Genomic DNA, 27,213 nt, shown 5'->3' on the forward strand with positions numbered 1-27,213 from the left:
CCGGTAAAAGGTGTGATCAGTTCTGTATCAGATCAACTCTCTTCTACCTCACAACTGAAGGCAGGAGCTTCCAAGGAGTCCCATATTGAAAAAGGCAGGCAAAACCTCTTGGGGAACAAAAATATCCATTTCTACTTTCCTCCTCTGTCCCCTGGTGCTGCAGACATGGGTATCTGATGGAGAAGGGGGACACACAGTCCCACCTCTGCCAAAACAGCCTGAGACAGTATCAGCACAGACCATGTCGTGCCATGGGGCCCTCTTCTTCAGAAATGCTGGCCAGAGGAGAGCAGTCAGACTTCCTGAAGGATGGCTCAGCCTGCACAGTGCCTGGATGAGGCTGGAAGGAATGTGAAGGCAAAGGATGTCCCAGTGGCTGCGGGATGCCCTGCGAAACCAGCTGTGGCACATTGAGCATCCGGATGAGCCCTGGCCAGGGCAGATATCCAGGGTGCTTGGAGCAGCTCTGCACCCGGCTGTGCCCGCAGATCCAGGTACCTTGAAACTGTAGAGAGAGAGGCCCACGGATGATGACCCACGTTGGGCTCATCTGCTGTCTCCATCCCTGCATGGGGCAGAAGTGGGAGTGTCAGCCTCAGCTGGGGGTGGCAAGGGCAGATTAGGGGATGGTGAGATCCCGGACTGGGGTCTCTTGAACCAGTCAATGGGGTGATGAGGTGGTACAAACCTGGGCTAGGGATTCCCAGAACAGAGAAGGACGGGACCGGGGGTGTCCTGTCCAAATCAGGAGTGACTGCTATGATGATGCCGAGGCCAGTGTCGGAGTGGACCAAAGGTGTCCTGGCCGAACCCAGAGTGCCGGTGATGCTGGGGGCAGTGCGAAGCAAACCGAGGGTGCCAGGGACCGAATCGGGACCGGACCGAGAGCGCGCTATCCCACACGGAGATGTGGGGTACCGGGCCGGCACTATGCGGGCCGGCAGCCGCCCCCGCCCCGCTCCTCCGGGGTCGGGGCTGGACCACGTGCCGCCCGCCCCGCCCCGGCCGCCGGCCCGCCCCGGCGCCGCCCCGGTGCCGCCGGCGGAGCCAGCGCGGATCGGCCCAGCATGGAGGGGACGCGGCGTGCCCTGCTCCACCTCGCCGCCGCCTGCTGCCTGCTCTGCGCCCTGCCAGGTACCGGGGCGGCCGCCGAGGGGTGCCGGGGCGGGGGGAGCTGCCCGGGGGATCCCGCCGGTCTCGCCGCGGCGAGGAGCGCAGCGCCGGGACAGCCGTCGGGGCAGCGCCGGGGCCCGGGCTCCTCCGCCCGCTGGTGGGGCTGCGGGAGCAGGGTCTGGGGAGCCCTCCACGGGGACGGAACCCTCCGGAGAGCAGCGCCCCGGGCCTGCTCCCCGAACTCGGGCGAGATGCCCCCAGCCCCGGGCGCCGTCGCCCCGGCGGACGCGCAGATGAGGTGGCTCAAAGATGTTCGAGGGGGTCCCGCGTGAGCCCCGCGCTCCGGGCAGCAGCGCGGCCGCCGGCCCCGGCCTTGCCCATTCAAGGCAGCTGCCGGCAGCGCTGCTCCCGCCGGCGGAGCCGCCCGGGCTCACCTCCCACCCGCCGCCCGGCGGGACCCCGAGGGGATGCGCGGGGAGGGGAGCAACGATCCTGGAGGCGCTCGCCCTCCGGCATCCAGCCCTGAGAGCCTCTTGCCTCCCGCCCTGCAGCTCTCGGCTGCCTACGAGCCGCTGCTGAGCTTCCCCCCGAGGGAACCCCGGACAAAGCCCGAACTCTGCCGCCTCCCGCAGCACGACGGGACGAGGGCCCCGTGCCTGCGGGGAGAGGGGCAGGACGGATGGAGCGTTACGGGACGGAGCAGGAGCAAGACCCTGGTCCCAGGCAGACTCCCGGGCTGTATTTCGGCTCTGCTCCACGATCAACGCGTCCTCACGTGGGCAGGCGCAATCTGCACCGTGGCGCTGACAGCCCCGTCCACTGACACCCTCGAACTCTGCCGCGTGGCTGGAGTGTGCCCCGAGTCGGGAGGCTGTCACCTTCCCCGTGACCCTGGCAGTGACAAAGGCTCTGTGGCATTTAGGGACTTGCCCAAGGCTCAGGAAGCAAAACGTGTTTCTTCTTCTTTGTGGTTGAGAAAAACCCTTGGCCAGACCCTGGTCAGATCCCCAGTGACGGCAGTAATAGAGACCAAGGGGTGACACACAGAAACTCAGTTTCTAATAACTAATTAGGGCTGGTAAAATCCTAGAATAGATGCCTGTGGGGCTGAGCCTCAGCAGTGAGAGTAGCACTCAGGATGAGGTTTTGGGTGCCGGATGCGGTTTAGCTGGGTTTGAGGCTGAGCACTGGGAGCAGTCCCAAACCAGCGCCCTTTATGTGGGCAAAGCTGCACTCCCCACACAAGAGTGGCTGTGCTGTGATGGGGTGTGGGGAGGTGACCAGCCACTGGCAAAGGAAGGACTCAGGATTTCCACCGCTGAGAGGAGGAGGAGCTCAGCTGCCGGAGGCTATTCTGGCCCTGTGTCTCACACTCTGCCAGGCACACTGGGAAACCTCAGGGAACCCCTTGCCCCATCTGGCTCATAGGAACCCTCTTGCTGCAAAGTCCAAGATTCAAACTGCCAGAATGTACCAGAAATTAAGATTGCACTGAGTTTTTCCTGGGATCTTTGTTGCTTAGTGTCCCAATCCAAGATTCTTCACAGTCTCAGGAAATGGTACCCATGCATCTGACCTGGCCCTTGTCCTCATAGCTGTTATATTTGCTAGCTAAGCCCAACTGTGGTTAAAAGAGCAAATGTTTTGTGAAAATAGATGGAAGAGATACCCCCAATAATAAAATGCCCCATAGCAAGCACAACCCATAATGAGACACCAGAAAATCTCAGCAGGACAGTGGTGTGGGAAAGGAAAGGTTTGTCCAGAGATTGGCCCCGAAGTCTGCAGTCCCCAGACAGATCTGTCCAAAACTGGGCTTGTCCTAGCTGCATGAGCTGCTCTCTGCACTGCTCCCAGCACAGATTCCCTTTGCTCTCGCTGTCCGGCAGTGCTGCTCCCACCCTCTGTCTGAGTTTGCAGGAGGGCCACAGAGGAGCTCAGGCTGCTGTGTCTCCTGTGCTCTGCCCACCCTGGCCTCTCAATGCAGCCTTTCTTCACTGCCTGTGGAAATCCACTTCCTCCAGCATCATTAGCCTTACAAATAAAACCCTGAGTAATTTTGGTCTGGGCATTTTTCTGCCTCTCCCTCCCGTGCTGAGCTGCCCTCACTGCAAGCAGTGAGAACGGCGCAGGGCTGGGAGAAGCACAAGCACATAAAGCTCTGTCTGTGGCACCACCGGGGCCACACACACAGGCGGGCAATGTGTCCACTTCAAGGTCCCACTGCCAATTTGCTGTGATTCTTTTCCCTTTGTTTGCCCAGGGCAAGGAGGAGTGGATGGACTCTACCCCACCCTGACAGGACAGCTCCAGCTCTCCTGCACCCAGAATTGAGCCACAGCTTGGTCCTCTCCTCAGAGTGGTACCTCCAGCTGTGTGACCCTGCACCCCCAGCCCAGCCTTTCATGTCATGCCATCAGTCTTTGATGCCATTTCTACATGTGCTCTTCCCTCAGCCCCAGGGTCAGGGTGGACCCTGGCTCCCTGCTGCCCTTCCAAAACCTGACCTGCTGGGCAGGGGCAAAGCACTCACCTCCTTCAGCTCCTTTTGCCCCATCCCTCCAAACAAAGGGGAGCAGGGACGATCCAAAGCACAGAGGCCCCTGTCCCTCCTTCCTTTCTACCAAGACCCTCTGGGTGGGCACACACAATTCTTGCTGCAGGGCTTTCCATAGGTCTGCGATCATCCCCACAATGCTCTATGGGGCAGCTTTCATAAGGCTCAGCACCACTGAGGTCTGGGGTCACATCCTGAGCCCTGTAGGGCTGCCCAGGGCAGGGTCAGGGCAGGATGCATCCTTCAAGCCCATGGAACCAACAGTTACACAGTTAGAAGGACCTGGGAGCTGCTCAGGGCTGGGCAGGCTCCTGATGTCCAAACTTCCCCCAGCTCATGCCATGCTGCACTGGAGAGCAGGCTCCCTGCTGACATGGGGCTGCTATTAAGGCAACTGGCTAATTAGTTTCTCCTAATGACGTGAATGCTTCCTCCGCTGCAGCTGTGACTCCTGAGGTAAGCAGGGCTGGGCTGAATGATGCCCGAGCTCCCTGCTGTTGTTGTATTACTGGGGTTACACAACCCCAGAGAAGGGCAGGCTTCCCAGGCTGTGCATGTTGGTGTGCCCAGCAGCCTCTGGGCAAAGGGGTCTTCACCCCAGCTCAGTCCCTTACTGAGGAACAAAACCAAGCAGCATGGGAGCCTCCCAGGCACCTTCCTGCCAAGCAAGGTGCTCCATATCTGCACGTGGCCACTGGAAAATAACTCTGCTCTGACAGTGGTAGCTGAGCAAGGCAGCCTGCGCTCTCTTTTCCCTGCCACAGGAACTTGGGGTAAGCCCCCTCACCTCTAAATGGAGGATCATTGAGAGAGCTTCACACAAACCTGTGGGAAAGAAGTTTTTTGCATCTCTCTCTCCCCTGGTTGGGTGAGGAGGGTCTCACATGGCAGGGCCAGGCAGAACGTGACACTCTGGGGTGCTGTGTCCTGCAGGCAGCGATTGGGCTGGTGCTGCCCCACCACTGTGTGTTCTGGACATGCTTGTGCTGTTTAATGGGTATTCCTAGTACTGAAGTACCTGTCCTTGGCATTCATGGTGCTTTTCCAGGGCTGCTCATCCCTGCTCATCCTGCAACTCTTGCTCTGCCCTGCTCTGCCATGCCACCGTTGGCAGGTTGTCCTGGTCCCCAACGCAGTGCCATCTGTCGAGGTGGTAGCACTGCGTTCCCTTTTTGTTCCCCGGGGTTCAAGCCTGTGGCTGAGTATCCACAGATGCCCTGAGGCAGCATCTTCCTGCCTGCCTGGGCAGGTTGGGTGCTGGGCTGTCCCTTCCCAGCACACACTCACTCAGCACCCCGTATCTAATCTGCTCCCGTCTCGTGCTCTGCTCGTGGCCACCTGCCTTCTCAGTCAGGAGACCTGGTTTCTATTCCTGTCCCTTACCTCAGCCCTTGCTTTGCAGCATGCCTGGCCTGGCAGCTCTCCAGGGCTGGACTGGGTGTTCAGCACCCCTAGTTCTGCACCCCCAGTTTTGCTGCTTGCACAGCAGCTCGCAGAGGCCACGAGGGGTACAATGAATTAAACTGCTGCCATGAAGAGCTTCACTGTGGTCCCCAAGCAGGCTGGAGGGTTGGATCCGTGCTTACACCTTCCGCCTGGACTTCTCACAGCAGACAGGGTCTGTTCAGCCTCTCTCAGCCAGGATGGGCATGGGGACAGTCTAGGCATCAGCCCTGGCAGGGAGACCACTGGAGCCTGAGGCAAGTGCAGCCCTCTGGCATCCTGCTTCCATCGAGGTCCTGCAAGGTATCCAATTGGAGCTGAGTTTACAAAGCAGTTGCCCCTTGTACCTGATCCTGTCCCTAAGCCTCGCATGATCACAGTGAGGGTGTTTGCTCTACAGCATCTCTGGCTGCATCTGGCACCTTCCTGATGGGCACCAGAAATTTCTTCTGCCACTTGTTTTTTTTTTTAATTCCAGGAAAAGAGATCAGGCTCAGCTAGTATCTAATCAGCAGCTATTCCAGTTCTGCTTTTAAACGAAATGAGGAGCCTTGGTTTTAAATCTCACTATATGGTTTTATTTGCATTTATACACAAGCTCTTTTTCCTTGAAGAGATTGTCTAATTACCGTTGGTTGGCTACCATAAATGTAATAACTGGTAACAAAAGATAATTTCAACATTTAATGAAGTAGTTTGATAAGCAATAAGATATAACTGCTTTGATACATACAGGTTACAGTTTATGCTGTTACTTTTTAAACATTTTATTTTTCCATTTTACTAGGTTGTTTGCAAATGGAGCTGTTACACTTAAATGGAAATTGAATTCATTTAGTGCACCAAAATAGCATTGTAGAAGGGTTTGAGTGCCTTTTTGATGAATCAGAGCAGTGGTTTGACTTGCATTCTGTAGGAAGCTGATTTAAGTGAGGTGCTAGCCTCAGACAGTGAGGATACATCCACACCAGGGAGTCCGGTTCCCACGGGCACTTTCTCTGAAATCCTGGGTGAATCCTTCTCATCTTTGTGCTTAGCTCTCACCTGGGACTCTGCACCTTTCCCAGGGGTGGCTGCACCCTGCTGCCCTGCTCTCCTTCAGTCCCCAGCAGACAGCCTGCCATGGGCTTCCTCACCTTATGTGGCTCTCCTGCATCTCATCCTAAGAGGGATTTCAAAAACAATGTTCACATCTATGGACTGGAGCTGGGTTGGTGCAGACCTTTGGGGAGCTCAGGCTGCTCTTTCTGTCAGACAGGAAGGAGGATGCAGAGGATTCTGCTGAGAGTGGCAGGAGGGTTGTGGCAGGAGGGTTGTGGCAGAAGCGCACTGATGGGCTTGTCCAGCTGAGGCCCTGCTCTCTGTCATTGTTTTATTCTGAGAAACAAATAGATGGTGGGGTGGCTGCTGTGGCAGAGGATGGAGACCACGGTCCCCGCTCTGCGTGACTACCCTGGCACAGCAGTGACTGTGCTGCTTGTGCACACCTTCCTCAGCCCCTTGCTTGGCCCCAGTTCTGAATCTTGGGCAGGGAGTGCAAGACAGGAATGGCCCCATCTCCCGCAGAGCTGGCTTCCTTCACTCCTCTCTGTTATGGCATCATTTTACCATGTCTGTTCTGGAGCTGGTGGGAGCTTGGGTTGATACGTGGAGGTCCCTCCGTGTTGTCAGACAGTGCTGGAGAGGGGTCGAAGCTGTGGGCTGATGTTCAAAGCCCCTCCCTTCCCTCAAGGAGCTGGGAGTTTTTCCCACCCTTGTCCAAGGCAGGGGCTGCTTCTTGGTTGGCTGCATCCCTCCTCCCCTGGGACCAAGCTCTTCCTTTGCCCCTCTTGTTTCCCAGACAGAGGTCACTGCAGTCAGCACAGTCTGATGGGAGCTGCTGCTCCAAATCCACCAGCCCTGCCCTAATGTGGTCTGGGATCTCTGGTTCTCACCACGCACAGGCTGAGCCTGGAGGTTAGCACAGACATGGGGCAGGAGTGGGGCTGTAGCCAGGGGACCAGCTCTGCTTCAGCAGGCACCTCAGTGTAACCAAAGCAAGCCCACCCTTGGCTCCCTGTCAGGGAAACAGAAATACTCTTATGGTCAGAGGTCTTGCTTACAGATCCTGGTACAGTTGTAGCTGCCTTATTATGGATCCAAGGGCGAGTGCACCTTTACCAGCTGTCCTGGGGTGCTGCAACTGTGAGGTCTTGGAGAATCACAGAAAAGGTGAAGCATCCACACTAACTCCTTCCATTTGCATCTGAAAGGACATGGTTCCCTCTTGTCTCCTGAAGCTGATGAGGACGATGCCCTAGGCAGTACAGCCATGGCTTTCCTGGCATGTGATGCAGGAAGCAGAGCTTCTCCAGAAAGACACCAGAGGAACGAGCTCTGACCTGTGTCTCTATAGGTAACCGATAAACAACTAAAACCATCATCACCCAGTGACTGGAGCAGCAACAGCGCCGGAGCTGGGGATTTTCCGACCTGTTGGGTACCAAGCTCCAGAGCAAACCAGGAGCTGGACCCCTGATGATCCCAGCCCGTGCGGGGTTTGCTGGGTCTCCCCCAGCACAGGCAGCTGCAGCAGCGCTCTGCTCTCCCCTCTGTACCTCAGGGTTTGCACCGGGTTTCGTTTGCGTGGCAATAGGTTGCCGTTTTGGATGGATGATAAAGCTGGCAAACAAAGCTGTGGCAATGCAGCAAGGCCCTTTGGAGGAGTGGTTTTTTTTAAACTAAAACTGAAGTAAAACTCAGCGCTTGTACCTTTAACACCTACAGCTCACAAGCACCAAGTTGCACCTCTGGGGGATTTCCCTAGGTGCTTTGCTTGGTGACTATGTGCTGGCTTTGGATGTGCCCTTACCCCTCAGGAGCTGATGGATGGGCGATGGGAATCTTTTGTCTGCCTGTCCCCGGGTGATCAGGATTTACTCAGTCCTTTGTTTCCTTGGCCATTTTAAGGCTCTTGCCTTCTCAATCTTCCCACCATCATCTCTTAACGTCTTGAATCCTTGTGTTAGTCTGGATTAGGCTCTCCTTTTTTTCAGGCTCTCCTTTGTTTCCTGAGCTGGGTGTGCTGTGATGTGCTGGTCTGGATGACTTGCTAATTGAGGTGCCATCAACACTTGCCATACTCAAAGCGAGTCCCTCGTTCTTCACTTGCCAATTTAAAATCTCTTCTGCAATTCTCTACAAACCAGATTTTATACACCACAGTGCTGTGTTACACCAGAGCCAGAGAGGCCCGTCCACCCGGGAACCATTTTCTTTGGCAGCGATGGACACCAGATAATTTTATGGGAAGAAGCCAAGTGGCTTCTTGGAGAGCAGATCTTAGGGAAATGCTAATCCCACTAGCTCTCCCTCTTGCAGACAGCAGGAAGCCGTGCAGCGGGGTGGGGGCAGCTGCTTGCCCCCCACAAGCCCTCCTGTCCCACAGCACCTCGTGGCAGGGGTGTAAGTTCCTGGCATGTGGGGAGGTGTCCTGGTGTGTAGGGCCCAGATTCATCTGCCCTCCCTCTGACTTTCCTTTTGTGCGTAAAATCATCCATTTTCCCCCAAAGTTCAGAAGTTCAAGCTATCTTTGGTTCTGCGGATCCACTAGACGTTCAGACTGTCTGGGCTCTGCAATAGACTTGCACGGACCCATTTGTCTATTACCCTAAAGTTCAGGAGTTCAAACTGCAGTCAAACTGTCTGGGTTCTGTAACGAACTTTGCGGCTTGAGGTTGGTAAGAGCCATTAAGACCCGTTTCTCCTAAAGACCCACACCCATCGAGTTGCTTGTAAAGACATTAGCACCTATCTTGCCTATCACTTTTCTAGCCAGAAACTGGCGTGATGGTTTCAGAGTTGCTCTGGCCTTTGTGCAAGGCAGCTCTCCACAAATCTTTCCTCTGCATGACTCAAGTCATGACTTGCCCACCCCGTGAGAGGCTGTTCCAGGCACAGGCCAGCTATTCAGAGCAGCACATAGCCAGGCTTAACACTGGCTGGGCACCTGGCCACCACCTTTCCTGTTTACCCCACGGTGACAGCACGCCTCTGTGTCTCTGGCTGCGTAGGAGCAGGTAGCTGGGCATTTATTGAGCAAGCATCTGCCAGTGCCCAGCCAGCATCCGGAGCTGGTGGGATCCCACCCCGTGCTGAATAGCAGTGCTGGGTTTAGGGCTGGAAATTGTCACATGAAGAGCTGTTCCTTTTGGTGCCTGATCCGAGGAAACGCAGCGCTCAGCTCTTTTCCTTCCAGGTGTTACTGGTGTAAGCGTATCCTATGCCTGAGCTTCATGGCAGAGCTCACTTTATTTGGAGGCACCTTCTGGCCACACAGAGCTGGATCCAGGCGAGGCCAAAGGGAGTATCACTTAGGCCTTTGGTCTTCATGTTTAAGTTGCCCCAGCTGGGGTTCCCTGTGAAAGGTTTTTCTCTGAAAGTGCCGAGCAGGGTTGTGCATCCCTGCGGGAGCCCTCCTGGGACTGGGGCCCCGGGCTGGGGAAGCACAGCTTCCTCAGGCTGCTCCAGGGTTTTGAATTCTCCAGCTGGTCAGGGTACTGCAAAGGTCTTGAGAGAGCAATGTATTGTGTCTTTTTTTAGGGCCTGTTGAGTGCTGTAGCTGGAGAAGAGCTCTGGTAACTGTATCTGTTCAGAAGAGCTTTAAAAAACTGCTGAAATTTCCCCAAACAGTATAAGAATGGGCTGTTTTGCTGATGGATGAATGTTTCTTGTTGACAATATCCACTTTGGATGCTTCTTCCCTGTGGAGAAAAGGGGCATGATGATGGATTTGCTTCAGTACCTTTATTTTTTTCTGTAATTAGCTCATCAGTCCTCTGTGGCTTGGGTAGGAACTTAAACAGAAATTGTAAAAATATTGACTATGAGATGTTTTTAAATTGGAGAGTCCATCCTGATGTGGCTACATTTCTCTGTTTTCTTCCTGTTTATGCCCTGAAAAACTGTCACAGGATCTGTGTTTATGAAAGGGTAGTGTAAGAGCCTCGTGGTTTTCCTCCTCCCGTATGCTGTCACACTGTCTAGCAGCTGTGGATCTGGGGGGATCCTTGCTTGCTGCAGGTTCTCTTCAGGGAAGCTGGCCCATTTTGCTGTAGTGCAAGGCTGAGTAGCTGCCCATTTCTATGACAACAGTTGTACTTCATGGTGGTCCTGTGCTCATAAATAGCTCATGAAGGCAGCTGCCAAAGCACACCGCCAGCCCTGTTAGTTGTAGCGCTCTCTTGCTACCCATTTCACCTTTCCCTGCAGCAGAATCCCACACTGCTACTAAGGTGACTCACAAGATATGCTTTGCCATGTACAGCCTTTTTAAATATCACTTTTCTCCACTTCGTTGGGCCAGGGGATCTAGAGAGTCTTCATCCACATTTCCCTCATTTGTGTTTTTTCAGCACTACTTTTGACTCTTTCTCAATGAACCGAAGAAGACTTATTTAAATTTCTTACAGAATCAGGTCTCAGGTGATACTTGTAACAAACCCAAATCCTCAAAAAAAGTTTAAAAGTTGCTCCAGGATAGAGGGATTGGTGATGCTCACCCTACAGAACAACAGCACAGGAGTTAAGGAAGAGGAGGGTAAAGGAAAAGTCCCCTAGAACAGGTCCCTGTCTCAGATCAGGCCAGGAGGGACAGGGGAGCTGTTTGAATCCCTTTCCCAAGTGTGAACCTGTGCTGGATTTTGAGTTAAGGGGATAAAGAGGTTCAGTTTCTGTCCTTCCCCTCTGTTTCTCCTCTCAGTGTGGGATCTCTGACAAACTTCTCTGTTCCATAGGAGGGGGTCAGAAGACAGGAGAGGACTTGGTGACACCACCATCTTTTCCTAGCACAGCGCTAACCTCGCATCAGCCAAGGGAAGCCTCTGACTTCAGTCCAGTGACTACTGCCATTCCTCAGACAAGCCTTAAGAAAAACTTGACTGCTGCAACACTCAGTGCCACTGGGGCCCACACTACAGAGGTGGAGGATGCCTCCATCCCTACCACCCCCGTGGCAGGCTCGAAGGCAGAGACACTGCAAGCTTCTACCACTGCCAGTCCTGGGGACATCACAGTTACACATCCCGAGCATGACAACATGAGCTTGTCAGTCAACAGCAGCACTGAAATCCCCTCCCCTATCTTGACTGCCAGCACTCTAGAAGAAAACCAGCCCAGCCATGAAGCCACAGAGCCTTTCAGCCCAACTGAAGAAACAGCTGATGCCAGCAGTGCAACCCCCACGCTTCCTCTGAATACTGTGCCAGGTGAGGTTTTGCCTTTACTGCCTGGCACAAAGTCCTGCCTCAATGATGCACAACCTGGAAACGTGTGAGCACTCTCCTGGTAACTGGAGAGAGGGAGAAGGGGATGAGACACTAAGCAGAGCCAGTTCAGTGCAACTTGTTTGCAGAGGTGTTAGTTCAGCATCCTCTTTGCAAGCCCCATTAATTTTGGTATTAATTGTGCTGGCTGCTTTCTGATGAGGACACTGATTGTGTGCAGGGACATCCTTTATATATCTAATCTGAAACAATATGCCTTAGCTGTGCTGCTCAGCTGGGCCTTTCTGGCACCAGGGCTAGAGGCTCAATGGGAGCCTTCCTGGGGAAGCACACTCACTCTTAACACAAAACATGGAGATGGGCAAGCACAAGTGACAGCTCATCTGTCCCTGGGCAGCCCCCTTTGTGCTCCCTGTAAGGAGGGATGAGAGGCTTTTCCCAGTGTCTTGCTGAGGGGTGATCCCCAGCTGTGTGTAGAGTTCTTCAAGCTTGTCTGCTTGTCCTTCGTCCCCAAGGACAGGCCTTGTGGGCCCAGCAGAGGTTGGGTGACATTGCAGATTGGTACATATGAAAACTGAGAGGACTTTCTAAGCACTGTGGCTTATAGTGTGGCTCAACTGTGGCTGCACTAAAGGTTCTGCTTGTTTTCCAAAGGATTGACAATAAATTGCTGTTCCTATAGTCCTTACAGTCTTGTTTCCATATTGTCTAGTCCCACAGACCAGTGTGGTTGCACTGGATCCTTTGAAATAACTGCTTGTTCCTATTTTGCAGCAACAACTAACAGCACTCAGCCAGGACTTTTTGGTGGGCAGACCCTGGGGCCCACAGCAGCAAGGTCTGAAACCAAGCCAGGAACGAGCCCTGTGGGTGCCACAGAGGAGAGCACTGTGGAGCCCAGAAATTCCTCTGCTCCCATCTCCACTGTACGGAGCACGTCCTTTGCTGCTGCCTCCAGTACTGGGACGGTGAGACCCCTCGTGACCAGCCCCACGTCTGCCAGCACAGCTGCCATCCCCACCAGCACACCTACATTGGCACAGTCATTGGAGCCCAGGCATGAGAAGGCTTCTGTGGTGGATGTTGGTGATGATGACAATTCAGGTAAATGCTCTGCTTTTAATGGGCTGCCCAGGGAGGTGGTGAAGTCACCGTCCCTGGAGATGTTTAAGGAAAGACTGGACATGGCACTCAGTGCCATGGTCTAATTGACCTGGCAGTGTTTGGTCATAGATTGGACTTGATAATCTCGGAGGTCTTTTCCAACCTAATAGATGTAATTGTTTTTTCCCTGTTCTCACACAACATGGCAAAGGGCTGGGGCTGCCTCATATTGGCTCTTGGTTGTGCTGAGCAGAACCAGAAAAGACAAAACTTTGCTGTTCCAGCCCTTGAAGGCTCCCCTTTGGCCTCATTCCCTTGGTCTCCTTGCAGAGCTACCCAATGTGGCTGGTACAACGAGGGCTGATCCCTTGGTAATCACTGTGATCTCCGTCTTCATTGTCATGGTGGGCATGCTGGGCCTGGTGGGCTTCTTGAGATACCGGCAGCACAACAACCGCATGGAGTTCCGCCGCCTGCAGGACCTGCCCATGGTGAGTCACACCTTCAGCCCAGCCTGATGTGGGCTGGCTTGCCACTGACTGCTTTGCAGTTCTCCTTCTACTACATTAGCTGCTAGGTACTTACAGCAGCACCAATGCTGATCACACACTCCTGTTCCTTCTTAGGTCCCTCTCCTTCCATCCAGGGTTTGAATCAAGACAGCAACTCTCAAGGCTGGGCACTAAAGAAGCTCTCTGCCTTCCCCTCACTCTGCAGGGGAATGCTGAGAGGTTAAATAGAGAGAGGAAGGAGAGCTCCATCCAAACTTGTCTTGAAATGACACCTTCCTAACCTCTCCTCCTGTTTTCTCATATTTGCTTTGTGACTATGACAAAGCAGATTCTATGCTCTGTCCCAGGGAGGTTGTCTGTCTGTCTGTCTGTCTGTGTTTGACCCTTTGGGAATATAAAAATATATGAGGGTTTCAGAGGCTGGACTAGCTCTGGGGAAGCTGCAAATAACTACCTGTGCTTTCTGAGACAGAGGAGTACACAGCTAGCAAGCAAGCTGATGCTGTCTCAAGCAAGCTGATGCTGTTGCAAGCTGAGTGGAGTTTTCAACAGCCAGGGTTTTGCACGTCCCTGCAGGAACTGCCTGCCTGCACACACCTCTTCTCTCCAAGTGCTGCAGCAGGAGGGAGACTGACAGTCCAAAGATCCAGGAACTGCACAGTGACATCATTTAGGTGGATGGCTGGGCAGATGGCCACACTGTGACCATGTGGCTGAGAAGGCTGTGCTGCCTGCACAGCAGTCTCCCAGGCTGGGACCATGATGCCACTGTGCAGACATCTCATTAAAGCACCCTCTTCTCTGCTTCTAGGATGACATGATGGAGGACACCCCTCTCTCCCTCTACAGCTACTAGGCAACCAGGCTATCCACTGCCCAGAGGAAAAGGCCTTGAGGACTTGGTCCCAGACGATCTGCTGAGGAATGAGGGGCTGTGATTTGCACACAACTGAAAGATCCTTTTCAGATGGTTTTTGGTTTTAGACATTTTACATAGTTCAGTGTTGAAGTTTCTATGCTGCGAATCAGAGCCCAAGTCTGTCCCTTTTCTCCAGGCTCTCCTCAAAACAATGCCCTGAGAGGTATCTCCTCCTTTTAGTGTGGCAACCAATTAGCCAAGACAACCTTTGCCATGGTGTTCTGCATGGATCTCTTCTGTTTGTCTTGGTGGCTGCTGCTTTCAAAGGAGGTGGGCAAGTGATCCTGACAAGGGCTCTTAACACTGGTGGTGTCAGCACAGTGCTAGCAAAGGAGACTGCTGTTTTCTGAGGGAGCCAAGGATGTGGAAATCACTTCTCTTGGGCTCCCTCTTGTTCTGTATTTTTAAGGTTGTTTGTTTTTGGGGGTTCTCTTGCACTTTTTTTGTTCCTGTTTCAGCTTTAGTCCCAGGATTGGCATTGCCCATCCTGAAACACCTACCAGGAGGATAAAAGACTACTCTGCTTCCTTCCTACATGCATACCTTTTCTCTTTAACCAGGGAAAACAGTTTTGTGGCCACTGGAGAAGTGCCCCTGCTACTTGATGTTGCTTTGAAGTTGCTGAGAGGAAAATGAACATAATGTTAGCTTAACAGAGCTTGATAGGACTCAGTCTATTGCCAATTAGATGCACTAATTTGGTCTCACCAAAATTAGGAAACCACGTCTCCTACACGTCTCCTACACTTGATGCTTTTGGCATATGTGTAAACTCCTTTCCCAGGCTCAGTAAATGCTTTTAGTCCATTTCCCTGCCTGGACTCTAACACAAACCTTTCCTCAGGCACCTCCCATTTTGCTTCTAGCATCTGGTTGCTGGAAGCTGTTGTACAAAACTGATACTTCACTCTCCCTTCTGTGCTATGCAAGGTCAAAGCTCCTCTACTTTCTGATGTTGGTCTTTTGAGCCAGTTGGTCAATGAGGACAGATCCTGGATGTAGGTGCCTTCCTCCCCTTCCCTTTCTTGGTGTTAGGCTGATTGGATTCTGCACTTTTGCCTGAAAATATCACTGCTGTAGACTGCATCCAAGGCTCTTGAGGCCTCTCAAGGAAACCCACAGACCAGAGCCTCTGAGTTTAAGTCAGAGGATCTTTTGGTGCCCTTGCCTCAAAAAGACCAGAGTGTGTGTGTCATGTCAGTCTTCATGTACTTACACGTGCTCCTGTTTTCTAACTCACATTCGACTGCAGGTAAATGGAAACACATGCCTTCTCTAGAGTGTTTGATTTCTGACTAAGCCAGTTGCTCCCTCAGGATACAGCAAGGGCTAGAGATTATCTGCCACATTCCTCTTACAAGCCTCAGTTTCTCCTCTCCTTTCAGCAGCAACATCACTGAACCCCACAAAGGACAGATACCAGGCCTCACTTGCAAAAGTACCTTTTTTTTGCAGTGCTGTTATTGGTAGCAGGGAAAGGGGAATTTCCCCATCAGCTGGGCTCTGGAAAGCCCAAAGATGGAGCAGAACCAGTCTGGGCCAAATAGATGAACTGGGTAAGGCAGCAGTTTTTCCTTCCCGTGTTGCTGCTTCCAGAGTGGCTGACAAATGGCTGCAGTGCAGTTGGGGTTCGGCTGTTGGCTTTGGCCTTCCATCTGTGTATTGTAAGGATGCCCAGTAAAATAGGGAAGAAGGGTTGGTTCTCTCCTATGATTGCATGAGAACTAAAGAGCAATTGTCACAACTCCAAAGCTTTTGTATCGAGCATTGTCTGCACACAGCAATCTCCCTAGCTACAGACTTGTTTCCCTTGCCGGAGGGCAGGGTGCTACTGGTTCTCGGCACAAAGTTGGCAAGTTAGTGGTGGAAAATAGAACTCCATCCTGGCTGGAACTGGTGCAGGCTGGCATATCTGGGAAGTGTCTCTGCACACAATCAAAAGGGCAGGGGCTGGTTGTTCTGGTTTCCCGTGCATCGCTGTCCAGGGGAAAAGGGTGAGGAAGAAAACTCGCCCAACACCAAAGTGCAACTTTCTTTGTAAAATATGTTGATAGTGGATTTTTTTTTCTGCAATAAAGTTACAAATGCCAAAAGTGTCTCGGTCCTCATATTTTCATTGCAAACATCTAACTGAAAAGCTTTTATAGATCACAATGAATCCTGTGATAGATAAACAGCAGCAGTTTGGGGCACAAAGACTCACAGAGCTGATAACTGGAAAATGCCAGACAGCTATGAACCATAGCTCTGACAGTTCAGAAGGACACCACCCCCTGCCTGTGTTCCTTCTTGTCAGGGTCATTCCTGGTCTGGGTTGACTGAGATTAATTTCTGTACAATTAAATCAGATGAAATCTGTCTTAGAGAACCACACTAGACCAAATAATATAATCTACATCTTTAGACTCCTTTCCTTTGCCTCTGATTGAAGATATTCTTGTGTTGTCAACTGTAACCCCAAACCATATTTACAGAAATATCCTGAAACCCAGCCTAATCCAAACCTAAGTAGCATCATCTGTCATGCTTCTTTCTATAGTACAGCAGACAAAGCAAATTGAAAGGCACATACTTCTTTTTGTTTAGCTTTATAGCTGTTTTGAACTCTTCCCTTCAGAGCTCAGACCTACAGGGAAGTAAGTGCTCAAAAGCCCAGCTTCTGCTACAGACCTGGTAAAAGTCTTTCCTGAACTAATAGTCTCTCATAGCTGTTAGAATACTTTGGCAAAATCAATCAGCTCATGTCAAAGACTTTGTGTTAAAGATTTTCTGTTGCAAAAGCAAAATGTGGTGAGTGAAACTACTTGGTAATTTGGCTTATGCCGTTTTCTGAAGCGTTCCCACAACAAATCTAGACAAGCAAATCCTTGGAAGACCTAGAGCAAGGGGAGAGCAAACAAGGACTTGGTAGCCTGGCAAAGTGCTTGCTGAGTAATCTGAAGACATGAGCGTGAACTCTAAACCCTGCAGAGATTTCAGTCCTGTCCGAACATACTGTCAGGAAAATCCACCAATGCCAGAGGGTTATGACCGAAAAGGAGACAGAGGAGTCCTTCAGCTTTATTCTGATAAAGGGAGAGAGTCCACCTAGGCACATGCCCGAGGGATTTTTTCTCTCAACGTTTTGGAGGGCACAGCCTCCCTTTTATCCTAACCCCCGGCCACATGTTGCCCTCTTCCTTTCCCTACTGGCTGAGGTACTGGGAAGGTACAGCCTTCCCAAACCACCTACCCCATATCCCCCCTTGAACCTATTGTTTTACCCCAAAGTTCAGAAGTTCAGGCTTGTGCAGACCCATATCTATTTCAGGAACCAAACTGTCTGGGCCTGGTAATGAACCTGCTGCTCAAAGTCAGTAGAAGCATTAAGACCAATTTCAAAGATGTTAACACCCATCAAATTGTTTATAAAGACATTGGCACACATCTTTCCTCTAAATACAACCATACAAAACAGAATAACTAAGTAACAGAACAAACATGCCACAACTAAGCCAGTCTTCTCAGGTCTAAAGTCAGCATTATTCTGGTGGTTTATGTTGGAATTTTCTCTGTTCTGCCTTTTTACCAGCAAACCCACTCGGAGCTGATTCATTCTCTGCTGAACAAACTGCTGAACTGCCTTGTTGGAGAGGTAGCACAGAGCCAGGGCTGTGCTAGCTGGAGAGGCAGCAGCAGGACAGGCTTGTGCAGGCAGCCACCCCTGGGACACACAAAGCTTTGTGCCTTTGCCCAGCTGAGTTCCAACCTTCCAGCCAGATGCTACAACCTCTTAGGTGGTCAAGTTTGGAGATGGGCCAGTTGTGTGGGCTTCATCCTTCCTGTGCAGCAAAGAGAACTGACAAAACCAGAAAGGAACTGTTCCCAACTTCTGCATTTCTCCTTGAACATAGCTGTTGCCTCTGATGTGGTTTGGTTTTAACGCCTCCTAGGCTAAGGCACAATTATATTATTAAGTAGCAAGGGACCAAGAATCAACTGAATCACTTAGGTTTAAAGGTAAATAGAATGGAAACAAACCCAGGCAAAAGAAAAGCAGAGTTTGAGACATATCTGCCTCCTCTGCCCTCCCCTCATCCTCTCTCCAGACCCATGTTTTGAAGGGAAGGGGATTTGAGAAGCTGAAAAGTGACAGTCCTAGAGCTGCTGTGCCATGGGTGGGGCTACCTGTTTTTCATCCATTTCTCTGCCCACTCAGTTGTCCTTCATGGCTCAATGTCTGTATTTCAGCATCACTGTGTATTTATCCATCATATCACACTGAAAGTCTGTAAATAAGGCTACAGAGGGTGTTCAGGGACAGAAAAACTGCCATGAGGAGCACTGGAGTGGACAAGGCAGTGTGTGGGTCTTGTAAGACTAACCATCCCATAAGGCTTTCCCATGGATAAGTCTCCTGTGCTTGCTACCACTTAAAGCAGAATGAAAAATGCATTCCACTGATCCAAGGAGCAGGAGTGCAGAAGCAAGCCAGGGAGGCAGAGCAGTAAATTTTCAGTAATGAAGGCTATGAAATGACACAGAACCTGGAAGCTTTTACTAGCCACTGTTCTTCTTATAGCCGGGGGAGAGCAGAAATGCCTACTGTCATTTCCCAGACACCTGTGAAGGAAACAGCAGGCTTCACACCTCCTCATTACTTATACTTCATTTTCTATAACTACATCAAATCAGTATAAATGTGGATTTGCCATGGGGGGAGGGGGGCAGTTTTTCTAAGTGTACCTCCTGAGCCTCTGCCCGTGATGTTCCCATGTACTTGCTACCTCTGCTTTGCTGCACACCAGAAGTGAGACAGGAATTTTATTTCCAATATTGCCTTCCATCCTCCACAAAGAAAGCAGAAATCATGCACTTACTGTCCATAAAACAGCCAAATTTTCAGTCCTACTGATACATACCTAAGTGATAAGCAAAGCTGGAAGATCGTGAGTGCAAATATAAAAGTCTCCCAGCAGTTTCCCAAAATAGTTTGTGGTTTAGTTTTTTTTAATCTTCCAGAACTTTGTAACATAACAGTGGGCTTCAAACTTCCCCACCCAAACACATTTGAATGAAGACTCTTCCTCACTTTAATGCTACCGGGGTCATGTTTCCTCTCAGATCTGAGAAAAATCAACCTTCATCCAGAGCACAATTTCAAAACAATCTCAAAAGATAAAGCATTTAGAACCTCCCAGAAGAGGACCTTCTAATTGTGCCTGGTGATAGGGAGCTTGTGAACTAGATCCCCCACCACAGTTAATTTTGCAGCATTGGCAAGATTTTATAAGAAATCATTAACTATTACACGAAGGAAGCATAGATAGGTTGTACATTTTTAAAGACAAAGGGATTGATTTATTCATCTGCTTGACAGCCTGCACAGTCTTCCTTGTGCTAGTTCCCACTTCCTGTCCAGTAAGTATATTTGAAAGACACACTCAACACAGGTCTGCTTCACACGCCCCAGCAGTTTAACAGTTAAACAGTTAAAGCCTCAGTTCCTCTGTAATATTTTTTCTATTCAATGACCCATCAGCCAAATAACCCCCTGCACCACAAAACCAGCTTGATCTTGATCAGACTGACAGTGGTCATAGCTGCAAGAAAACAAGTACATGTTTGTTCCTACTGTTCAGCTCCCTCTCTGCTTACAGGTAGACCAGATTCCCCACCCACAGTTCAAATAAAGAGCTATGTAAGTTACCAGAGGTATCCTCCCAGTCATAAAACAGGTCTCCCTGTGATGAACTGCCCAGAATTAATATATCCCTGCAGCAGAAGCCTTTTGCTAGCTCTCTTTGAACTACAATGGAACATCTGTTGACAATCTCCCGCAGGGTAACTTCTCTCCTCCCCTGTTTTAATCCTCTCTCTCTTTCAGAAGTACACATCAGTTGCCACAGGACGACTCTCACAAGCATTAGAGTGTTCCCTTTCACTGGTCTCTCTTGGGACGAGTAGGACGAGGGATGATCAGTCAGCCCTGTATTTTAAGTATTTTCTTAAAAATTTGCTGTTATCCAGACTCCTGAAGCTTTCAGTGCTCAATTACAGGTTCTGCTTCGGACAAGACAAGATTCATGGGTTCTTGAACATGACTTTCAGCTACATTTAGACACTCATTTGATTCTGACTAAGAAGAGTTTTACTGGGGACAACTGCAAAATTAGCAAAATGTTTCTTTGTGCTAATCCTGGCTGTGCCTTCTGATCACACAGGCAAATAAACACACTAACATGATCATTGCTTCAATTTCCCTTCTGAAAAGTTTAGGGGCAGGATGAGAAATTTTGCCCACTTTTTCAAAAGGATCTCCATATTTTTAGGTGGAAGGTAACTGTGGACAATACTATTTGTGGCTGTCTAGCAGAAAGGGAACCTGTTTCCACAAAGGGCTTAGAGAAGCACTGGGAAAAGAGCTCCCTTTATTTTACAGAGTCTAAGCTGGTGTCATTCATTCACCTCTTCCCTTCTCCTTCACCAGACAGCAATTCTAAAATTAAGTTATCTCAGAGGGAAATGGAATAAAAAAAATTAAACCACATAAGGAAATTTCACAGGGCCCTTTTTTTTGCCACTGTGGCACTCTATTCTCATAAAACAAACCAGCAACCTCCCCTTTATGGGCGTCATGGAATTTTCTGTTCAAATAACAAGATTTCTCCACCTGTTTTGTGCCACACAAGAGGAAGCAATTTACCAGCACTTGTCAAGTCAGCTGCTCCATATTGAGTCTTGACAGGGTAAATCTATGGTCATTCTATATCTGTTCTGTTCTTGCTGTGCATAGTCTCCCTAAAAGGAAAAATCCAAGCCCAGCAGTACATCCCAGAGCTTCAGATAGCCAACAGCTTAAGCACAATCCAACATAACTCAAAACTTACAGTATAAGTGGGAGAAAAAAACTAAACATTTGAAGGCATTAGTAGAGAAAACACACTAAATTCTCTCAATTTGTTCTGGTCCACCAAGTGAGAGCTCAGAGGACAGGATCACACATCCCATCCCGTGGGAGAGGGCTGAAGCAGAGGACTGCAGTGGGAATTCTTTGACCTTGGAGGAACAGCCCCATTGCAGCTAAGCACCACAGCATCTCTCCCTCTGCAAGACAGCTGACAGCTGCCAAAGCTGACTGACAAAGCACAAATCAGGCCCTGCACCAGTGTCTGCCTCCTGCAGAGAAAGAGCAGAACACACAGCATGGTGTTGAAAGGGTAGAAGGGGCAGGTCTGAGCAAGGGGGCATGAGATGGCAAACAACAGCTCAGGTCTCTGGCAGAGTGTGGGACTGGGCAGGTGTGTGAATGATTTATCAAAATGGCTGTTTCCCTCCCTGGAGTTGCCTCCCTTGGGTTAGCCCCACAGCTCACAACTTCCACTTGGGGAAAATGCAGGGAACAAACAAGTCAAGAAGAGTTTTCCTGCCCAGGGAAGCCAATATCCTTTCTGTCTTTAGTTGTTCCCGACAGTAAAGAGTGCATCTTTTAGTTAACATTAAAGGTCATGCAGCTCTAGCCCAGGCAGGTCACTGCAGAGATCATCACTCCAGCTGTTTCTAGCCACTTCTCCAGTACTGCTTTCTGCCAGCTCAAAACACAGCCTGGAGGTATGTGTACAATCTATACCAAAAGACCAAAGAATTATCCTTCCCCAGCCTTCTTACCCCATATGCCAGACCTGAGAACAACAGCAGTCTATGTCTATCCCCTCCAGCACTGCTGGTCCAGTGTGGTCTGCAATCGTTTCAAACCCTATTAAAAACATCCTCATTTATCTCCTACTGAAACAGAAATACCAAGAAGCATCCTCACAAGCTATGTAAGCTCAAATAAAAACAGGTGCTCATGGTTCCAAGTGTCCTACACTAACAAGCTGCCAACAGAGCTACTGGGTGCCCCTGCCATAATAACCCCTGCAGGGTTTGATGTTACTATGATATAAATATTTACTACTAATACTGCAAGTAATAGTACAGCAACAGGTAACTTATTATTAAGCTGCTTATTATTAAATGAGGGGGTTTGCTTGAACATTTGATCAGTGAAACTCTATTTAAGAGTCCCCACCTAGCATGTGCCTCAGCATAAAGGCTAGAGAAAATCTTAACCCTTTGATGGGACCTGCAGGCTCCTCAGGCATTGCCCTAACAGCAACCTGACATGTTACAACTGCATCTACAAAGCAGTTAATTGTAGCAGGTTTGCTAGTAAAGTCTGAATCAGCAGGATTAGTAAATTGGAAAAACAGCACACAGGGCAGTTTAACATGCCTCATAGCCTCCATTCACAAGAATCTTAAGCATCTTACTAAAGTAGGGCATGAATTTTTTTCTTTTAAAGAAACATTAGCCCTTTGTTCCTGATTTCTTTTAATGCTAAGTGTTAATGCAAACACAAGGAGGTTTAATATCCAAAAAGCAAGGCATAAATCCAAAAGGATGAAGAGGCTGAGGCAAACCTTCTTGAAATGAGCAATTTTCACCTTCTCACTGGCTGTGTGTCAGCACCAAAACAAAAATGGAGCCACATTAAAAAATGGTATCTTGGCACCGTCAGAGGAAGTGATAAGTATCATAATTGGCCCTCACATGCAGCTTTTCATTACCCTGACACTACACGGGGAGGGAGGATGAAAGAACAGACAGGCACACACATGTTACCTCTGTCCTGGCATACCAATACTGCTCTCAGAACTAAGTCTGGCCCAAGTGCTAGGCCACTACTCCAAACTGTACTGTTGTTCTGCTTTTAGATGCCTAATACTCAGCCCTACCAGTAAAATTGGGCCCAGCAAGAGCCTCTCATCCGTATGACCTCTGGAATGCCCTGAACAGTAGAGCTTTGTCATCCACATGACAGAGGAAAATCCTTCCAGGTTCTTAAGATCCTGAGGGTGCAGGATCGAGCCTCACTTACCTTCAGGCACCTCAATCTCCATGGCACTAGAAAGCTCATTGGAGCTGAAATGTCTGGGGTGGGAACCTCAGCCAAAGATGGAGAAAACCACTCTGCCTCTCTCAGCAAGTTCTTGCTTCTCTCTAAAAAAAATCAAAAAAGCAGCAGATTAGGCTGAAAGTTCAAGGATAAACTTGCTGAGTCTAAGTATCCTCTGTCTACCTTTTGTGACACCTGTTACACATGGAGAAACTGCTGTTATTCCGATTTAATACCATTTTCTTGTTCTTTTATGGGTGCAAGCAGTGGCACAAGGCAGCAGGAAACAGGTTCCATGACAGGCAAGAAAACACATTGGCAAAAATGTTCAGGCACTGGATTTCACCTTTTTGTGGCACCAACAGTTCCAGCCAGCTCCACATCATTCAGGTTTAAAACACAAAGAATCAGCCACCTCATTTCTGCTCAAAGCTATGGTCACAATGCCAAACCCTTCCCATACAGGGGTCAGTTTGTGTTGGAAAGGGACAACAGGACACCTGACCTGACCATGAGATCTCCAAACCAGAGGCTAGAAAACTATATCCCAGACTGTTAGTAATGGAGTAAGTGTGAAATCGTTCCTATGATCTCTTCTTTCCCTGCAGGTGCCATGGATGTTACTTCTGTCTGGAAGAGACTTTTCACTTGATCTTTCAGATCAAAGACTGTAGATCTGATTGAAAGATAACACTGACAGTCCCTTACGCTTAGCAATGCCTGCTGGAACAGTTACCGGGGGTGGGGATGGGGTGGGCACCATTTTGATGGGGTTTCGGCAGCTCTGCTGAGCAATTCAGTTGTTTTCAGAGATGAACGATCTGGCAGTAGAACCTCTGCCTCCCCACCTAGCCCTGATCACATTGTTCTCTCAGTTGTGCCAGCATGATTTTTTCCTGCTGCAGCACTGTGAACCACACCACTTCAGGGGGAAAAAAACCGCCAACAACAAAAAAGCCCAAACAATGACGCACTTGTTAGAACCAGCTCGGCTCCCTGATCGGATTTACAGCACACCAACAACTGCAGCGGCAGAAATTCGGGAGGCAATGTGCTGTGGGGCCAGGGCAGGAAAATGCAGAGAGATGGGAACATTTTAAGCTGATGTTGACAGCACAGAAAACATATCATGGAATCAGAGCTTAACAGGTGGGAGAGTGACATAATAAGGGAAGGCATTAGGCTTTTATAGAAAGAAATAAGGAATCAATATTTAATTACAGGAGAACTGCAAAGAAGTTCCATTATTGAAAACATCTCACCAAGTTAATACTATATTTTTTATCAGAGAAAACCTAATCATGAATCTACATTGAGCTCCAGACTCAGTGTTCACCAATACGTCCCCACTAATAAAAATAGACATTTATATGCGCATGGTCAAGAGCTAGAAAGATCAGAAAAACAGACAAGAAATGAATATGTCCTTTAACTCCATTACAGTTACCAAATTGCCCTGAGTGTTCAAACAATTTGTGTGAGTCTCTCTCTCTCACATTAAGTTCCTACCTAATGCAAAGCAATCGTTCTTTACCAGGGTCAGAAAAAGGTTTCAAGAGCTGTGGATGGAAAGCAGAAGGAAAATCCCTTCTGTTACAATCGGGACAACATTGTGTCTTTGTCATTTACTGTTGTGGAGAACAATGAGAACTAATGACCCTTTTTGTATAAATACTTCATGATGACACCAAATCACACTGTATCCCACGTGACATCAGCATTAGCCTGAGGGGGACGAATTAGAGTGCTGTGTTTTTCCTAATAATAGTAAAAACCACAAAACCATACCTGGGACACAGACACCTCACAGAGACGCTGCTGCCTTCCCCCAGGGAAGTGATACATATTCTCTGGATGCTGTTTTACTGTAGCACAAAGCTGTTGGGGGGAGAGAATGCTGGAAACAGTGACATGAATTCTCAGCCAGATCTGTGACAGTTCGGACATCTGGCAGCTGTCCGAGGGCAGCTGGGGTTGGACAGAGGATAACAATGAAACAGAGCCAAAAAGATCTAAGGATCCTCAACAAGGAAGCTGAGATGTCACTCATTTCTCTCCAGGGAGCCAGTCACAGCCCTTGGGTAGGGGCTGGGGAGAGCAAGGGCCATGCTAGCGGAGGTTTGAGGCACAAACAAAGCCAGTTCCCACCAGCCGAGCTCGGGGAGAAAGGAATGTGAGGGATGGGGAAACTGGAAAGGAATTAGAGCTCAGGCATTTCAAATTAGCTCCTCTTCTTAAACGCACCAATTATTTCAGTCATTGCAGTAAAATGCAAGCAAAGTACTGTCCAAATGGCAACCGGGAGACTGCCCTGACAGAGGGCCCGGGTAGGAGACAGCAACACTCCTGATTCAACAAGGCAGGTGAGGCGGCTCAGGGAACAGCTCCAAGGACAGCTGCGAAGGGAACAGCAGGTACCCATTCTCCCAGCCCACGTGGAATGAGCAGATGATGCCAACCCTGAGGACACAAAAGTCTCGGTAACAGAGGTGCTACTTAGAATCACAGAATACTCTGCGTTGGAAGGGACCCACAAGAACCATCGAGTCCGACTCCTGGCTCTGCATAAGACAACCCCAAAAATCAGCTGTGTGTCTGAGAGCATTGTCCAAATGAAACCTGGCAGGCTCAGTGCTGTCACCCCTTCCCTGGCGGTCACCCCCTTCATGAGCTGCCTCAGAAGGATTGAATGCTCTGCCTGCACTTAGCCAGAGACCAACTCCAGGAGAGGGCAGACATTTAAGCCATACCTGCCTCAAGCTTTGCCAGTTCAGGATTTAAATGGAAGACCCCACCTCACAAAGCTGGCAAATCTGCATCACTAAGGCCGGAGCCACACATGGAAACGAACAAAGGATATCCAGCAAAGAGAACGGCAGGATGAGAGATCAGTCCCCAGCATCCCTGAGCTAGTCAATCCAGTGCCTGTGGAAGCAACTGCCACAGCAAGAGCTGCCCTGCAGAGCTCTGAGCAGCCGCCAGCCAGCAGCACCCTCCTGCGACACATTCCTGCAGCTCCCAGGCAGCAGCCCGGGAGCCGCACTTGTCCCTGCAGCAGCTCTTGTGGCCTTCGTGGACCTGGGCATCCTCCAATTCCCTGAGGGGTGCCCCCTCCCCCTGATGTGGCCCAGCCTCTGTCAAGCGCTCCACGCTTCCATCCCGAGTTTGTACAAACTGTAAGATTGTGCTCTGTTAGACTGAGCTTTGTGGCTGCTCAGCAGATCTAGCACCTGAGAGAGAGGGGGCAATCACTTCCAAGGGTTTTCCAGAGGCAACCTCTGATCCGGCACTGCATTAAACCCTTCAGAAAAATCTCAGAACAACTGAGATTTTTGGAGAGAGCTGGATATACAACATGCAACAATTGGCAGACACCTCATATTTCCAGCACCAAAGATGCAAAGCCCTTTCTGCCTTGCATCCAACTCTTTCTACTCACTTGTTGAGCAGGGAGATGGAGCTACCTTGTGCCAGGCTACACTCACAGCCTGTTGTTTCTTCATCAGGACTTCAGAAATCTAGACAAGAAGTGAGCCGTGTAAGAGGCTCCTGTAGCTGTCAGTGCTTCGGTTCCACTGGCTTTACTTTCACTACTTCCTAGTTTATGGATCTGCTCCTGCTGGAGCTCTTTCTCCTGTTTTAGTTAATTCACCGTCTGAGATAGTCAAGTATGTGAGTGGATGGGTAGAAACATATTTTGTAAGAGGATTACTTACAATTTAGTCCAGGAAAGAACACAGTTAGTGGTCTGGTTCAGCTTCACAAACTGGAAATACAGGGACATCTGGAAAGAACAAACCGTAATTCTAAACAACACTGATGAAATCGTTCTGCCCTCCCAGTACAGAAGGCATGGATACAAGAAGGAAGAGCTCTTGGGGTACTAGAAGATACAAGGAAACTCCGCAAAGCACTAAATTTGCATATCTGAGGTAGCTCTGTCCCCAAGAACTCGCCCATTTGGTGTCCTGAACTTCATAAAATCCAGGACTACAGGCTGGAGAACATTGCACAAGTAATATAAAGATTATGATAAGCAGTTACAGAGATTAGGGTAAGGAGTTCCAAACCTGAGGCTTGGTCTCCCGTATGGAAGGGCACTGGTGGGAATAGGGAAGCTGCAAAGAACGTGTATTTTCAGACGGGGAAGGAGGGAGGATCGCCAGCACAGAGGCCTCACTGTTTCAGTGAGCAGCACCCACCCACAGGGACAGGTGCGGCTTTCCCACAGAGTGCGAGGACAGGAAAATACGCCCAATCCCTGGCGGTGTAACCGGGACGGGCACAAGGCCGGGAAGCGCGAGGAGACCCCGGCTGGCCTGGGTTGGCTGAGCATGCTGGGACAGGGAGTCCCCTCTGGGGGGGCCGGCGCGGAGGGGAGGGCG

General features: G+C 50.0%; 1 protein-coding gene and 1 long non-coding RNA gene across 4 annotated transcripts; one reads left to right on the forward strand and one right to left on the reverse strand.

The window, feature by feature from the left end:
- The first annotated feature begins 1,030 nt into the window (after nucleotides 1-1,030).
- LOC138114129 (uncharacterized) lies at nucleotides 1,031-16,007 on the forward strand. Of its 3 annotated transcripts, none has more exons than XM_069023277.1 (5): nucleotides 1,031-1,134; nucleotides 10,888-11,358; nucleotides 12,151-12,480; nucleotides 12,811-12,971; nucleotides 13,804-16,007. In XM_069023277.1, the coding sequence occupies exons 1-5, from the start codon at nucleotides 1,068-1,070 to the stop codon at nucleotides 13,846-13,848; spliced, it is 1,074 nt and encodes a 357-aa protein (XP_068879378.1). In that variant the 5' UTR covers nucleotides 1,031-1,067; the 3' UTR covers nucleotides 13,849-16,007. The 3 variants fall into 3 exon arrangements, with proteins under 3 accessions (XP_068879378.1, XP_068879377.1, XP_068879376.1); XM_069023276.1 differs by lacking the exon at nucleotides 1,031-1,134 and adding an exon at nucleotides 4,134-4,443 and having other exon boundaries at nucleotides 13,107-16,007; XM_069023275.1 differs by lacking the exon at nucleotides 1,031-1,134 and adding an exon at nucleotides 4,134-4,443.
- LOC138114134 (uncharacterized) lies at nucleotides 5,389-27,097 on the reverse strand. Its single transcript, XR_011152497.1, has 4 exons — nucleotides 27,031-27,097; nucleotides 26,545-26,612; nucleotides 22,811-22,932; nucleotides 5,389-9,855 (listed from the first exon to the last, which is right to left on the reverse strand). It is a non-coding gene; the product is annotated as an uncharacterized lncRNA (long non-coding RNA).
- Nucleotides 27,098-27,213: the final 116 nt, after the last annotated feature.

This window comes from Aphelocoma coerulescens, chromosome 8, assembly GCF_041296385.1.
Source record: "Aphelocoma coerulescens isolate FSJ_1873_10779 chromosome 8, UR_Acoe_1.0, whole genome shotgun sequence".
NCBI lineage: Eukaryota > Metazoa > Chordata > Aves > Passeriformes > Corvidae > Aphelocoma > Aphelocoma coerulescens.

Excerpts from the sequence above, each read along its gene's own strand:
- LOC138114129 (XM_069023275.1), top strand. The coding sequence starts at position 4,146 with ATGATGCCCGAGCTCCCTGCTGTTGTTGTATTACTGGGGTTACACAAC. Across the intron at positions 4,444-10,887 it reads CCCTGCCACAGGAACTTGGG|GAGGGGGTCAGAAGACAGGA; the intron begins GTAAGCCCCCTC and ends TCTGTTCCATAG. Across the intron at positions 11,359-12,150 it reads TCCTCTGAATACTGTGCCAG|CAACAACTAACAGCACTCAG; the intron begins GTGAGGTTTTGC and ends CCTATTTTGCAG.